The sequence below is a fragment of the Camarhynchus parvulus genome, chromosome 1 (assembly GCF_901933205.1).
Source record: "Camarhynchus parvulus chromosome 1, STF_HiC, whole genome shotgun sequence".
In the NCBI taxonomy this organism is placed as follows: Eukaryota; Metazoa; Chordata; class Aves; order Passeriformes; family Thraupidae; genus Camarhynchus; species Camarhynchus parvulus.
Window position 1 is genome coordinate 33714424 of NC_044571.1, and position 15124 is coordinate 33729547.

The 15124-nt window shown below is 44.7% G+C and overlaps 1 protein-coding gene across 1 annotated transcript; it reads left to right on the plus strand.

The window, feature by feature from the left end:
• Nucleotides 1-8445: 8445 nt before the first annotated feature.
• LOC115901753 (regucalcin-like) lies at nucleotides 8446-14695 on the plus strand. Its single transcript, XM_030944691.1, has 6 exons — nucleotides 8446-8611; nucleotides 9068-9250; nucleotides 10470-10685; nucleotides 12134-12265; nucleotides 12881-13035; nucleotides 14645-14695. The coding sequence occupies exons 1-6, from the start codon at nucleotides 8446-8448 to the stop codon at nucleotides 14693-14695; spliced, it is 903 nt and encodes a 300-aa protein (XP_030800551.1).
• The last annotated feature ends 429 nt before the right edge of the window (nucleotides 14696-15124 follow it).

Sequence of the window (15124 nt, forward strand, 5' to 3'; positions counted from 1 at the left end):
TCTTTTTTCTCCCTTTTAACTTGCTTTAATATATGATGGTACTTTTTCTGCTGTGCTAAAAAGATTCTCATCCTAATAAGCTACTGTTGTAATTCTATTTTATGATTAAATAATATTTTAATATATTTATATTGAGTATTTGTCTGTCTCATTTGCAACTTACCCTATATTGTTTTACTGATTAAATTAGTTGTACTGTATCTTTTACATATTTTCAAAGTTCCTCACAAAATGCCTTTTGGTGGTCCTACCACTGTTTTAACTGTAACTTCATTTGTCCTGTGATGTTCTCAACAACTGAAACATTAATACCTCTCACTGCATCTGCAGCTTCCTTCTAACAGGCCTCAGCTGTGGCTGTGCTTAAATTAACTCTGGTTGGAATTTATCATGATCTCTCCCCAGTGCCTGTTACCATGTTGCTCATTTTGTTAAATACAACCCCAAAATTTTGGAGTCAAGAACTATATGATTTCTATCCTTTGAAGATCTTGGCCTGTTCTGGGGACATCCATGATGACAGGAAAACATTGGGCTTTCTTGGCTATTTGTGCATAAACACAACCTGCACATGCCTCCTCCAGAACCAACTTCCCCCAGAGTACAGAGAGGCAAGGCAGGCCCACATGCCCAAAAAGCAAGATCCTCCCTTTTACAAGTGTGAAGGAAAGGGAAGATCTGTTGCAATTTCTTCACACCACCTGTTGTGAACGAAAACTTACTCACTTTAACTTCAGGCCTGTTTGTGCTGCAACAACTGTGATGTATCTCAGTTGGATTTCATTCTGCAGAATTTTGCTCTTGGAATGTTACACGTTCCCATGTTAGTGCACCTCCATCTGCAGGTGGAATTGCTGTGTGAGGGTAACCCACCAAGTGACTGCCAAGCGAGCCTGTGGCAGTGCATTAGCCTCCAGGTAGCTCCAAGAATCAGTAGATAATGGTTTGCCATTTCTGCAGGCTTGTTGCACTTAGTTTCTGATGGATCATCTGTGTTGGCTGTGCCCTCAAGTGTGCAGCGGGTGTCTCAGCTGTCCACCAAGGCCTCAGTGCTGCTTTGATCCAAGGGTTCTAAGATTACTTTGTGCACATTACTATTTCCCCTCTTTAAATCATGCAGGGATCTGTCCTGGCAGCTAGAAAAAAAAAGGAGATTTAAGCAGCTCCACTTCAGTGTGGATGATCATGAGGCAGTGATGGAAACTGGGCCTTGTTCTTTGGAGCGTCCAATCCTTCATTTATTTTGTGCTACAAGCCAATCTAAAGGCACAACCTAAGATCTACTCAAGGCACAGTATTGAGAAAGCTTGAGTTGAGGGAGATGGTGAGTGTGGCAAATTTAGGGCTCTGATCTCACTAAAGTCACAAACCTGCAGCTCTGGAACCAGGCTGTTGGGCTGCTGTGGTTGATCACTAGGGGAGATACAGAGATGCAGCAGAAAATAAGTGGGCATAAACACAGATAAGCTCCCTCTGCCACTGCTGTTGAGGTTTTGTACCTGTGCTCACCCTCACACCACCTGGCAGCAAGGTGATTGCCAGCACAAAAGAACAAGCCAATCTTTTTTATGTTGCTGCATTAGAAAAGTAAGAGCAACAGCTTGTACAGACATGAAAAATTGGGTCAAAGATTAGTTTATCAGAGTTGGCTAGGAGGCACCCATGAGACACAGGGAGGAGGACATGGCAGCTGGAGCCCCTCTTCCTCCATGCTGTGCATGGGTGGCACTGGGCAAATGTCTGAATAACATGTTTCTTTGTACTTTGTGAGTGTGAGAGCACAGGCAGGTAAAATAAGCTGCTGCAGACATTTTACAAATGAATGCCACCTCCCCCTTCAGTAAAAGCACCTACTCTTTGCTGCACAGGTTTTGTGGGCTTCCCATGAGCAGGAAGAGCCAACTCTGCCAGGAGAATTGCATTTTTAATGCTGCCGAAATGCCCTGGGAGCGCGTCTCAGTGCAGCCTGCAGTGCAGAGGCTGAAACTGCCTCCTGCACCCCAGCCCTGAGGAGCCCAAACTGGTGCTGCTGGCATATTTTCACTCAGGTCCCATGACAGGATGCTGGATCTGGCAAACTGGAGCTGAGCCGTTGCTGGTTCCCTCAATTAGGAAGACTTCCTGACTTTTGTTTAATCCCTCGCTTATTAATGGTGCTCACCTCTTTGATCAAAGATCAGCACTGATTTCAATTAGGGTTGAGCAAGAACCCAGCGACAGGAAAGGCTGTATCAGGAGGAGCAGCTGCTGAGCCCTCAAGGGTTTCTTCACCCTCATGACCAAAATCTATAGTCATAGGTGAAACGTAGCTGTTCCCAACCAAGGTGGAGAAAGCTCTTGTAATCCTTTACTGGCAAAATAGCTCTGCTGAAATAAAAGCAGGCGGCACTGACTGCCTGGGGAGCTCCAGTTCATCTCGTCTCAAGCACAAGGGAGGGACCAGGCCCTTCCCACAAAAGAGTGAAGCCAGGAAAAGATAAGCTTTGGTTTCACTTTTGGACCACGCTGTCAAGTGGGATATCTCTGGGGTGAGTAACTATACCTGTGTCTGCCCGGGGTTTGTAATGCTAGTGTCTTTGTTAACTCTGCCTGTTAGAGGGAGGGCTCTTCCTCCAAGAGCTGCAAAGGTGCACAAAAACTTTAAGAGATCAGGACAACCAAATAACAAGCAAACTTGAGTTTCTAGAGCAGTGAATGATGGGATGGATCCTCAAGGGGAATTAGTAGCGCAAGTATATTTTGGAGAGCTATGGGGAAAAAAAGGGAAGCGATGGATTTACTAAATATTTGCAAAGCCACAAGAACAAATTCTGAGCTATTGTCTGAGCACATGCCTGTGGGGAACAGAAGACAACTATTTAAATACCACATTATGTGGTGTGATAATGCCATGATATTCTCCTGACTATCTTGATAAAAACAAGTGACTGCAAAAAGCAGCGGGTAAGAGCTGCATCAGAGGACACCAAAGCAGTGGAAAAGGAGAGAGGAAGCCACACCAGAAGGAGACAAGTGGTTGGGTGTCAGCCAGGGGTACAGGGGTGTGTGGCTGCCTTTGGCCAACTTCACTAGAAACTTCTGCTTTGCAACCCAGCAACATTGGAAACAAACAAAGTGCATGGCAGGGCCAGGCTCTTTATGTTGTGGAAACAATTAATAGAAAAGCTACTGGCTAGCAAATACATGCACCTGCTCCTGCAGAGCTGCATCACTCATCAGCAACACCCACAAAACCTTTGAGATGTGTCTCTTTCTAAAGTGACCGGCTTCTGGAAAGGCAGACACGTAGGATGTTGAAATGGCAGACTGGGAGATGTGGTAATTGTGTTGGTAGCCTAGAAGTGGTCAGGGTAGGAATAAGAGATGGTGAAAAATGTGGCAGGGGCATCCCCAGAGCATTTGCAGCCACATGAATAAATTAGAGAGATGTGTTCTGGTATAATTTTCCCAGCTGCTGTCCTTCCTGTGCCACTGATGATCCAGCATCCAAGCTGCTCACCCAGCAAGCTGCACGTTTTGTGTTTTTATTTGCAACAAGGTGAATTCTTTGTCCCTCTGCCTCACTTGGTTTTACGTAGCTGCAGCCTGTGATGGGGAGGTCAAGTCACCAGAAGTGAAAAGCTGTGTGAAAAATGTGGTTTTCTCCTCCAAAATCCATTTAGAAAAAATGCTTTGGGAAATATTTTGCAGAAAACAAGATAACTTATATTTCTCAGTTTGTTTTTTTTCAGATGAAAATTAATTTTCAGTGAAAATTATCATAAACCAGAATTTTCCTTTTGAATATGTCTTCCAGCTGAAAATGCTGTGAAAAACATGCATATTGTTCTACTTGAACCTCCCTTCGTAGTTATCATCTAGGTTATGAAGAAGAAAGCAGAGAGTAACATAATATTTTTTCTGAGAGCAAGCAGAGACTGAGGGTTTGTGCGAAGATGAGATGGAGCCATTGGAGGCCAAGGAAATCTCAGAAGGGTCCTCAAGGCACCCAGAATCACATTGTTGTAATACAATGATTTTGGAAGGAGTTTGACTTGGAAATATATCTGGCTTTTTCCCTAGAAATGTTTGAATTTGTCTGTGTCTTAAGGCTGTAATTTTTTAATCTCTGCATGTGGATCGATAGCGACTATGGTAGGATAATACATCTATCTTGTCTACTTGCTTATCAGGGAAACATGTTCATCCTGTGAATCATTTGAACATCAAATTACAAAGTTCATTGAAGTCTTTCATGAATAAGGAAATGCATTGTTCCTGTGTGCTGGACTAAAGCTGATTTCTCCCAAGTGGCTTCTGCCCTTGCTGAGTGTGGCCCTGTCACCAAAACTCTGGTGGTCTCTCTGGCTCACTGCCCAGCTTGGTCCCTGTCCCCATGGCAGGCCCTCCTTGTCCCCACCTTGCTGGCCCTGCCATCACCTACCTCTGCTGAGCAGGGCTGGGTTGGCAGAAGGCACTTGGCATCTTCCACCTTGGCCTCCCACAGACAAAAAAAAGAAGGCAAATGTCAAAGAAGGAGGAAAATAAAAGCCAGGCAAGACATCACCATCCTGCAGCATCCATGGCAGTTGCTGAGACTGCCTGGTAAAAGTCCTGCCCTGTGTGTGCTACAGGCAGCAGCTTGGAGCTTTTTGCCAAAGGGGGATCAGGCTTTTCATGCTCGAGGTGAGGAGCCCCGTGACTGCACACACCAGAAGGCCATGGCACAGCTGGGAGTAGGATCCAAGTCTTAAAGATGATAATAGGCCTTCATCACAACAATATTTTTTTCTTTATCAGAATACTACAAAACCCTCCCTCGCATCTTTCATTAACCTTCCCTTTTCAGCACCCTAAATTTTGGAAGGCTGAGCTAGCCCTTGGGGCGACTGAATGGTGCAACGCCTCAGTTTTCCTCTCACACTCTCCTGACATGAGAAAAGTCCTGAGCAAGGATTTTTCTCTATCACATGTCCTGCTGCTGGCACTGCAAACCAGACCATTCAGAAAGGCTTTGGTCCCTGCCTCATCATTCATGTGACTGCTGACTGAATACAAAATGTAGAGGGTTACCTGCTCCATGCAGATAACATCAACTGGTGCACATTTTTAACCGTCGCTGAAAACAGCAGCCAGTTTCATTGGACCAGTGCTGGAAAAGAGTCACCAAGCCAGGCCTTGCAATATTTTCCTCAGCAGGTGCGTTGGTGTGATGAACTGCAGAGTTTCGCATAGGTGTCCTCCAGCTTGGTAAAGATATTCAGCTGTTTGACTGAGGGGAAAAGGGTTCTTAAAATTCTCTGGTTTATGCAGATGGTTGCTTGAGTGTACATTAAAAGTTTTAGCTGTCTGCCTGCTTATTTGAAGGGTCAGTTTGACATTAACAATGAAATTATGTGTGTTTGCACGGGAGGGAGAGAGGGAAGGAACCAGCAAAAAAACTTTTAAGGGCAGTCATTCATTTGTATTTTACCTGTATCTTTTTAGGGGTACGGAAATGACCAACGTCTGTGCAGATGATTTGAAAAGGGATGTGGACAGAGGTCTAGAAAGGCTGTTTTCAAATGGTTGCCAGAGAGAGGGTTTAATTTCTAGAGCAGACAGGATGTTTTTATGTTCATTTTTTATTCCTAACAGGAAAATATTCTTAGTCTCCAAATTCTGGTAACTTTTACCAGTTAAAGAGTTTAACGGTTTAACTTGGAAAATGTTTCAGTGACACCTGTCCATCCCTTGTGCATGAGTCCAGGAGGCTGCAAAGCCAACAAAATTTTGGAAAGAGGATATAGGGAGGGTGAATGTGATGATTTTTTCTGCAGGGATTTTGAGATTACAGAAGTATTTGGTGATTTTTGCTTGGAATTTCTCGTCTTTCCGTGCATGCTCATCTCTGATGGGTCAGTGCAGTATCAAGCAGGGTGCAAGGTGCAACAGATAAAGGTGCCCAGGTGGCAGGATGCTTGGGGACTGATTATGCTGGGAGATTTTGAACCAGATTTTTGGGGGTTATTTCCTCATTTTTCCCTCTGAGATGCTGTATTTGGTGAAATGTTACTGCTGCATAGTTCCCTGGGGTGTCAGCAGGGAGGGCATGGAAGGAAATGAGCAGAGCACTGAGCAGAGGGGGGACATGGACTGGATAGGACCAGGGCTGAGTCCCTCAAAGCTTGTGGGGACTCTTGGAGGCAATGCTGCCACTGAGGGTTGGATGGTCCTTCCTGCTAAAAGCCTCCATTTTCAGCTGCTTGTAAAAATTAGTGAAACCTCAGCTAGCAAAACACAGACCTTCCCTTCTAATTGCCCTCTTCTTAAAAACAGGGAGGGGTGAGGATGATTTGATCCACAATATTCACCAGTATGGGAACCTCCACAGCTGGAGTGACACACAGGAGTTATTTCTGTGGCAGAGGGGAGGGACGCTGGGGCTGAATGTGCAGTCAGGGAAGGCAGATGTGCTCTGAGGGTCCATGGGACAGGGCAGGTCTCTGCAGCATCTCTGGGGGAGCAGGAGAGGGGGGAGCAGGCAGCTGGGGCAGGCAGGATGGTTTCTCCCCTGCCTATGCCTTGTGAAACATCTGGCAGTGGTGTGATTGTGTACTCCTCATGTGGCATGTGGGATGGGTCTGTGAATCAGTATTTCACCATGGCTTATCTGCCAGGCCCCTGTTCTAGTGTTGCAGAATTTGGACAAGGGGCATGTAAATGAAACAGGAGCTGGTGGGAAAAGAAAGGTTTAATGAGGCTCGGTTGGGTCAATGAAACAGCTGACAAGACAAATACACACTGGCTGCTGCAGATCTGGAGACTTTCTGCCTCTGCAGGAGCCACAGTGCTGCCGGGCTGCTGCCAAACCCTTGTTTCCCCACAGGGGTGAGAGCAGCTCTGTGCTTCCCAGACCATGGTACAATAAAGTCAGCATTGTGTCTCCAAGCCTCGGGTCCCACATATGGCAGCCACATGACACAAAGCTTTAACCCACAAGAAACTCACTCCTCCAGCTCAAGCACTGTTTAACAGGTTTCTGGAGGTTAAAACTTGGCATCTTGCTGTGTATCTTCACTTATGCTTTAGATGCTATTTTCCTGCGTGGAACAGCTTGCTTCCCAGCCTCTTGTGACCAAGGTATTTTGGAAGGGAGAAGGATATATTTGATAGATGGGTTGTTTCAAACTTACCTTGGTGGTGTGACTCATTGCAGGAAAGATCCCATGTCCCTGAGCCCTGGCATTTCCACTCACAGTGATTGACTGTCTCTTCCCACGTATTTTGAAGTGCATTAATGCTAATTAATTATTGGTACACCTTATCACCAGCTCACCTACTAGGGAACAATACCCACTTGAAGACAGTAATCCCTGGGACTGATGTTATGTCAGGGATTGGCTGCCTTCCAAGAGTTATCTCCCAATCTGTGGAAAAAAAATGTGCTGAGGCCAGTGGGTGCAGCAGGGGAGGAGGCTCCATTAGGGGTGACTGAGGCACTGAGTGGGCCCCTTTCTTTTGTAAGAGCTCAATGTGGAGCTTATTGCTCACTTCCCACCCCACAGCAAGGTCAGGGAAGGGACAGGATCTGTGTTTTAGTGGGTACTGGACACAAAACTGATGGGTTGTGCACCATGTGTGGGTGTCACCCAGCTGTGGCTGATTGACTGATGTCCCTGCAAGCACCCTGCTGCAATGAGGACAGGGTAGCCAGAGCATGAACAACTTCTGGCAGAAGCAGGCATATGGAATGGGAGCTTCACTGGTGGCTTTGGCCCCCCAAGCAGCAGCTGGGTAATTGCACCCCATAGCCTGGCATTGGGCAAAATTTGGAGTGTGCAGCAGCGGTTGGAGATGAAGCTGGGCCGCTGAGGGGGCTGATGAAGAGGAAATGTTTAGAGGGAAAACAAAGCAGTAGAATTACAAAGGCAGGAGCCTTCCTCATTATTTGCATGTTCTCACTGACTTGGTGTGGGAACAGGCATTTGTTGTGCAGTGGCTTCTGTGGCAAAGTGGAGTGGGTGCTGTGGGTGTGTAAATGTCTTCCTGTGGAGGAAATCAATTCATTTGTGTTGTGTTAATAGGGCAGAGCCTTGATTTTCCACAAAAAGATTGATCCACCACTCGTTGGTGCTGCTGCCTTCTGATCCCTCCCTGTGGTCAGGGGGACCCTTAGGATCATGGATCCCCAGACAGCAGCTTGGTTCCACCTTAGGGCCATAGCCCCAGCACTCCTGTGCCTGGAGACAGGTGCCTGATCAGCAGCTGTGGTTTAGGAAAGTTTTGGTAAGGAGAAGCTTTGGCACCTCAAGCTCAGTTCCAGCCACGAGGCCATGGAAATGTCATAAGAACCTCCTAAATTACTTTGTCATGTGGGATTTGGAGTGCTTTGCTATTTACAACCTCTGCTTTTCAATATTGTAGGCATGAAAAAATTCACATGACAGCTTTTAATTACATCTATTATTAACTTCCCCTCAGACCATGTCTTCCTCCATCAAAATCGAGTCTGTTGTGAAGGAGAAGAACCAGATGGGAGAGTGCCCAGTCTGGGAGGAAAGGGAGAATGCACTTGTCTACGTAGACATCAACTCACAGAAAGTTTGCCGCTGGAGCCCGGTCACCAATGAGGTGCAGAGCGTGTCTGTGGGTAAGAGTCCACACCCACTGCTTCATCCTGGCACTCTGTGTGTGCCATCCACCCCTCCTGCTAGGGGTCCTGCAGGTTGGTGGTCTGTCTTACTTTCCATGGGACCACACTCCCTGTCTTCCCACAATGTGTTGCTGAGCACAGTGTGGCCTAAGCCAGCTGAGTGGAGAGGACCATGCACGTATTGCCCCTGATAAGCCTAAGAGGGAATGCATGTTTCATTTGGGACCTGCAGAGGAAAAGACACAGTCCTAATGGCTGTGCCCTTCTAGAAGGTGGAAAAATCCATGGAAAATAGAGCAGTGAGATGTGCTAACAATCCCAGGGGAGAAGAATCTTAGCATCAGCTCAGCCTTTCCTGGCCAGGGATGTCCTGGTCAAGCCCAGATGCCCTCGGTGAGGGCTGAGTGACAGCCCCAGAGCTGCCCTTCATCTTCTGCTCTCTCTCCCCCACAGATGCCCGTGTCAGCTCAGTGGCTCTGCGGCAGTGTGGGGGCTATGTCATCACCCTGGGGACCAGGTTTGCCTTCCTGGACTGGGACACCCAGGCAGTCACCACCATCCTCGAGCTCGAGCAGGATAAACCCAACAACAGGTTCAATGATGGGAAAGTGGATCCAAAGGGGAGGTTTTTTGCTGGTAAGTTCCCGGCAGAAATTTCCCCTGGAGCAAGGGAAAACTAATTACAGTGTATTTTATATAAGGCATTTTTATTTATTCCCTGTCTTGTGAGTGCTCTTCTTGGTTATTGCCCAGTGGAGGAGGACAGGGAACTCTTCTTCTGACCTAGATGAGGACAGAAGCTGTTGACAAGGGCCATCTGACAGGAAGGCTCTCCTGCTTGGTGGAAGGTGTTTTTCAAACAACTGCCTTCATGGAAAAGCCAGCAAAGGGCTCATGTAGGTGGGGTTTTTTTCTGGAGATGTAGAGAAGGATGCAGCTTCTAGAGCAGAGCATGAGCTGCAGCTTGCTGCACCCATTATGTGCAGCCTCTTTTGGTTAACTTGTGAAAAACAAGGATATGGGGGGAGATCCTCAGCCTCCTGAAGGCAAGAAGGAGGCTTAGGTTGTACATTGTGTATAGGGTCTTCACCCACAGGGTAGTCAGGCACTGGAACAAGCTCCCCAGGGAAGCAGTCACGGCACGAAGCCCGACAGAGTTCAAGAATTGTTTGAACAATGCTCTCAGCCACATGGTGTGCACCTGTATTTTAATGGTCACAGCCCATTTAAATTATGAAAGTAGCCTGAAAAGAACAACAACAAAAACAACATATGATCGATGCCTGCCTGCATCTCAACTTTTGCTGCGAGCAAAAAAACTCAACCTCCTGGCGTGTCCTGGGGTCCTTTGGGTCTTTGATGTCTATGACTTAAACGTCATGGCAATGCAGAAACATCCTTTCATTGGCCAGGATCTGCCATGTGGGAGGCAGCTGCCCCTGATCTGCTCCTTTTGCTCTTCCTCATCAATCTGACAGGACCTGTTAGTCCCTTTCACCATAGGATTGCAGAACTGTAGAATCATAGAATGGTTTGGGTTGGAAGGGACCATTAAGACCATCTAGTTCCAACCTCCCTGCTGTGGCCAGAGACACTTTCCACTAGATCAGGTTGCTCAAAGCTCCATCCAACCTGGCCTTGAACACTTCCAAGCATGGGGCATCCACAACTTCTCTTGGCAACCTGTTCCTGAATTTCTTCCTAAAAATATTTTCTTTTTAGGAAGAAAAGAAAAAAAAATCACAATCCTGTGATTCTCCCTAGGACTTCTTGGTAATACTTAGAGGAAGTTTTTGATCAAACACGAGGAGCAAGCTTCTACTTTCTCACCCCTGTGCTCCCATTTCCATTTCAGGCACAATGGCTGAAGAGACGGCGCCAGGAGTCCGAGCGAGGCGGCAAGGAGCTCTCTATACCCTCTTCCCTGACCACTCAGTAATAAAACAGCTAGACCAGCTGGACATCTCCAATGGTCTGGATTGGTCCCTGGACCACAGGACCTTCTTCCACATCGACAGCCTGTCATACGCAGTCCATGCCTTCAGCTACGATGTGCACACTGGAAAGATTGGTACACATGCTTTTAAATTTGGTGACAAGTAGTGCCACTGCTCTGTCTGCAGCAAGACCTGGGCCTGTGAGATGCAGGGATTTATTTGACAGGTCTCATATCTTCTGGTTACAACTTGTCAGCTGGCTGTGATGTTCCTCAAATTTACTCAGAAGGTGCATTTGGTGAACAAAGTTTTAACAGTCTTTCAGCTTTCTTTCATCTGGAGAGATGGCTCATACTTAGACTTGTTCAAGGAGTTGCACGAAGAAGCCATTTACACTGCAGAATGAGAAAGAGCTTTTAGGATGGTATTTATTCTTGAGTGCCATCTACTGGAATTCCTTTGATTGCCCTAGCTCCATAAATAGAAGTGGAGAACATGCATATACGTATTTCACAGAAAGGTACTTGGAGGATCAAGCTGTCATTGTGACAGAGTTTTCCCAACCAAATTTCTGAAATTAAGATGTTTTCAAATTTAACTTAAGTTCATTTTATGGATAAACATTTTTATTGTATCTGCAAGGAACTAAATTTAAGTGTAAGCAAAATGGATCTAACCTCATTTCAAAACTCTTTGAAATATTTTCATGCTGTATCAAGCTGATATACTCCACAGGAATTTAAATGTCTGAACTGCCTTTGTACTTTAGAGAGTGCAGACTTTGGGTAATCACAGATGAAAATCACACAAAGTAATTGCATTCACTCAGATTTCATCTTGTTGAGAACATCTCTTTCTACAGATTTTAGGATGTAAGATTTCAAAAGAGGATATAATGCAACATTTCTCCCTGCAAATATAAAAAAGTAACATGTTTGAGCTTCTTAGGCCTGGCTTTATGTTCACAGCTGTCTATTCTTGGGTAGTGTAATGACCAGAAGGTGCTGGGTGGGTCAGAGCAGGTGATCCATGACCCATGGGCCCTGCTCCACGGACCAGACGTGCTCACCAACATATCTGCACTGCATCCCTGACCATGAGCTGGTGTCCAGGTTTAATCAAAACTGGTTTCTTGGTTGGCCATTAAAAAGTAAATTTTTTGATCTTTATCTAGGAGAGATTGCTTATCACCAATGTTTAAATGCAGGTAATTATTTATGTGATATGACCAATAAAGGTCCAGGAAAAGTTACTGCACTTGCAGCAGTTGTGTGTGGCAGGCAGCAGGTGGGTTAACAAGAGAGATGGGGGCATTTTGTTCTCTTTTCTTGTTAAAATAACTGGAACACTAATTTGGTACAATCCCAGACTGAAATGGCTGTGCTGGGGACTTGTCTCTGCCAGGCTGAATTAGGCTTTTAACACATCTGCAGAATGCAGGTGTGATGTACATTTTGCAGCATGTCTTTCTCACAGAAAATGAACGCAGCCTGTTTGCAAGGACATGGAAGAGGTTAGACTGGGATCTGATACAGAATGGGGAGCAGCCCACTTAACATCAGCTTTGTAACTCTTCCTGCAGCCTGCCCCAAGCTTTTGTACCATCTGGAAAAGGAGGAGCAGATGCCTGACGGGATGTGCATAGACGCAGAAGGGAAGCTCTGGGTGGCCTGTATTGATGGCGGCAGAGTCATTCGCATCGACCCGGAGACAGGTAAGGCCTCCACCAGTTTGTGCATATAAATGTGAGGGGAATGGCAGCAGGAGGAATGGTTTGAAGGGGAGATAAGGGGGAAAATATTGCCCATTTCTGCCCTATGGGTTGCCAAGAGCATGGCTGGCTCAGGCTCTGATCATGTAAAGAGTGCAGCTCCCTGTGCTGCTTCCCAGTGTCAGGTACCCCTGCTCCCATCGCTGGCCGATTAACTGCACTCTTCTTAATAATACCACTATCCAAAAAACCCCACAAGATGCTGCATATAACATTTCTCAGTGTTGAAATATTTAACTGGAAAATGCTTTAAGGAACAACATCCATCCCAAGCCAGGTGTCCCTGCCCTTCCTGACCCCACACACAGTACTGCTTTGTTTTGAGAAAAGGAAATGAAGCCTCACAGATGCGGGGGAGAGCCTGAAAGACAGTTAGAAATGAGACAGATGAAGTAATTTGATTTTGCCACAAACTGTCCTTTAGGATGTGGTCTCTGTCTGAAGGGGAGGTGCCTTCTGAGTAAATGTCACATCTGTGCCACGTGTACTAACAGTACATTCATAATTACACACTTCCTAGAAAATGAACATTAGAAAACAATTGCACGTTTTTCCCAGGAAAAAGAATCCAAACTGTGAGGCTGCCTACTCCAAGGATCACCTCTTGCTGCTTTGGTGGAAAAGACTACTCAGAAATGTATGTGACTTCTGCATATGATGGACTGGACGAGGCCACCTTAGCCAAGGAACCTCATGCGGGAGAGATTTTCAAGGTGAGCAGATTTTATTTCTTTCTTTCTGTACATCTGTCCCCCAGCCAGGTCCAGCTGCTTTTGCAGAGCTGCCCATGCATTTGGAAGGAAGACTTGGAGAAATTAGAAGTTACAGTGTTGATATCTGGGTTGGCCAAAATTGGCTGGTGAGGATCTGAAGGCAGTGAGTGGGTATGGATCTGCCATATGGATAGTGTGTTCTATAATACACTGCATGAAATTGCCTTTATCTCTTACTATAATTTAATCCCTTTTGCAAATTTCATTTTCTTACTTCTCGGTTTTTAATTGTGCCAGGAAATCTAAATGCTTACAGAACATATTTCTGCTTTAAATTTACCAGGGCAAAATTTTGCATCTCAATCTGAAAACTTTTAGGATTTTTTGTCTGTTAAAAATTGTGAGGATTTGAAGGAATTTTGAAAGAGTTAGAAATGGGACTTCTGAATTGTTTTAGATGATGTGATTTATTTTTTTAATCTTCTATATAGGCAGGAAGAGCGAGTTTGGCTCACATCTTTGCCACATGGTTTAGAAGGTCATGAGACTTTTAGCTATAAGATCTTCTAAGGATTTATTAACTAATAAAACATTGTTAACAAGGATATGTATGTTTTTGATTTAATCTTTAAATATTTCTTTTATGGATTCATGTTACAGCGTAAGCTTTCTTAGGTAATCATGTTTTGATATATAAATCTATAATACTGTACTCTAAAACTCTAAACTTTCCTCTACTTATCTTAACGTGTCTCTACTTTAAACTATAAATCCACATTCTCACTTCTCACACTTAAGTTTGGAAACCTTTTATAAGGTCTCAAATCAAATTCTGTGTTTAATTCTAAGCTTTGGCTTACAGGCCTAAAGTTCTGAGAATTCCCTACATTTCAGATTCCAAAAAAAATTATTGCTACTTTTAAAAGAACATTTTTGTCTGGGGCTCTTGAATCTGAAACTTGTTTCTCTCTTCATTTTTTTTTCACTCCATTAGCAAAAAGCACATCAGGAGAATAAAATGCAGTTCTTATTCAGCAATTGCCATCAACCCAGACCAAACTCTTTTATCAGTTTGGCCACAGGATGAGGACGTGTTACTGGAAGGATGGAAATATTTTCTGAGATCTGGGACACTCCTGTTGAAAGCAGTGCTTAGAGGAGATATCACATGGCAGAGAACTGATATATTCAAGCATCACAGTTTAGAAGCCCACAGAAGGATTAAATAAGCATCTTTTTTGGTTTTGTTCTTGAGTTCTTCCATTCCACAAGGGAATTGGTGTTTTCCAAACTCACATTTGTCTTGCATAGGCAAAGCATGTTAAAAATTACTATTAATTGTTTTGAAGATAAGGACTACATGCGAAGGCCACAGATAACATTTCAATTAGCAAAAATATTGGGTAGTGCTTGATAATCTTAGTGATCTTAATGACTTTGGAAGAACTCCTAATAATGACTCCTTTTGGGCTCCTCTTGAAGCTGGGGACCCTCCACATCGTAGTCTGTTGCTATGATATTTGTTCAACAATATTTGAATGTTTTCATTATACTCGGTTGGAGATTTATCTGTTTCCTTTATCTTTTAATTTTTAATTTTTTAAAACAGATAACAGGCCTGGGTGTGAAAGGGATCCCACAGAATTTCTATGCTGCTTGAACCTTGACACTAAAGAGCAAAGAAGAAATGCTTCCATCTTGTAGTGAATCTGACTGGAAGAAGTCAAGTGAACTACAGAATTTATTTGTGTGAAGATTTCTAAGCCCACATTTGTGAGCGTGCTTGTTTGGAGTTGAAGATATTTCTTCTTCTGTGGGCCTGTGGCTTGGTTAGAGAGATAAAGTTAATCTGTGTTACACCTTGGTAGCTTTTGTGACTTTCCATAAACCTTTAAATGCTCAAGCATAGTTTCGCTGAACTTTCTGATGACCAGCTCTGGATTTTCAAGTCTGTGCAGTTCCCAAAGCAGAATCTGACTCCTCATGTTACAGTGATGCACCAGCAACAATACAGCAGATTTTAATAAACATTTTAAAGAGTGATGTCTTGAACTGGACTGTTCCTCTGCTGCAGGATTCCCTGATTCCC

Excerpts from the sequence above, each read along its gene's own strand:
- LOC115901753 (XM_030944691.1), top strand. The coding sequence starts at position 8,446 with ATGTCTTCCTCCATCAAAATCGAGTCTGTTGTGAAGGAGAAGAACCAG. Across the intron at positions 8,612-9,067 it reads GGTGCAGAGCGTGTCTGTGG|ATGCCCGTGTCAGCTCAGTG; the intron begins GTAAGAGTCCAC and ends TCTCCCCCACAG. Across the intron at positions 13,036-14,644 it reads ATGCGGGAGAGATTTTCAAG|ATAACAGGCCTGGGTGTGAA; the intron begins GTGAGCAGATTT and ends TTTTTAAAACAG.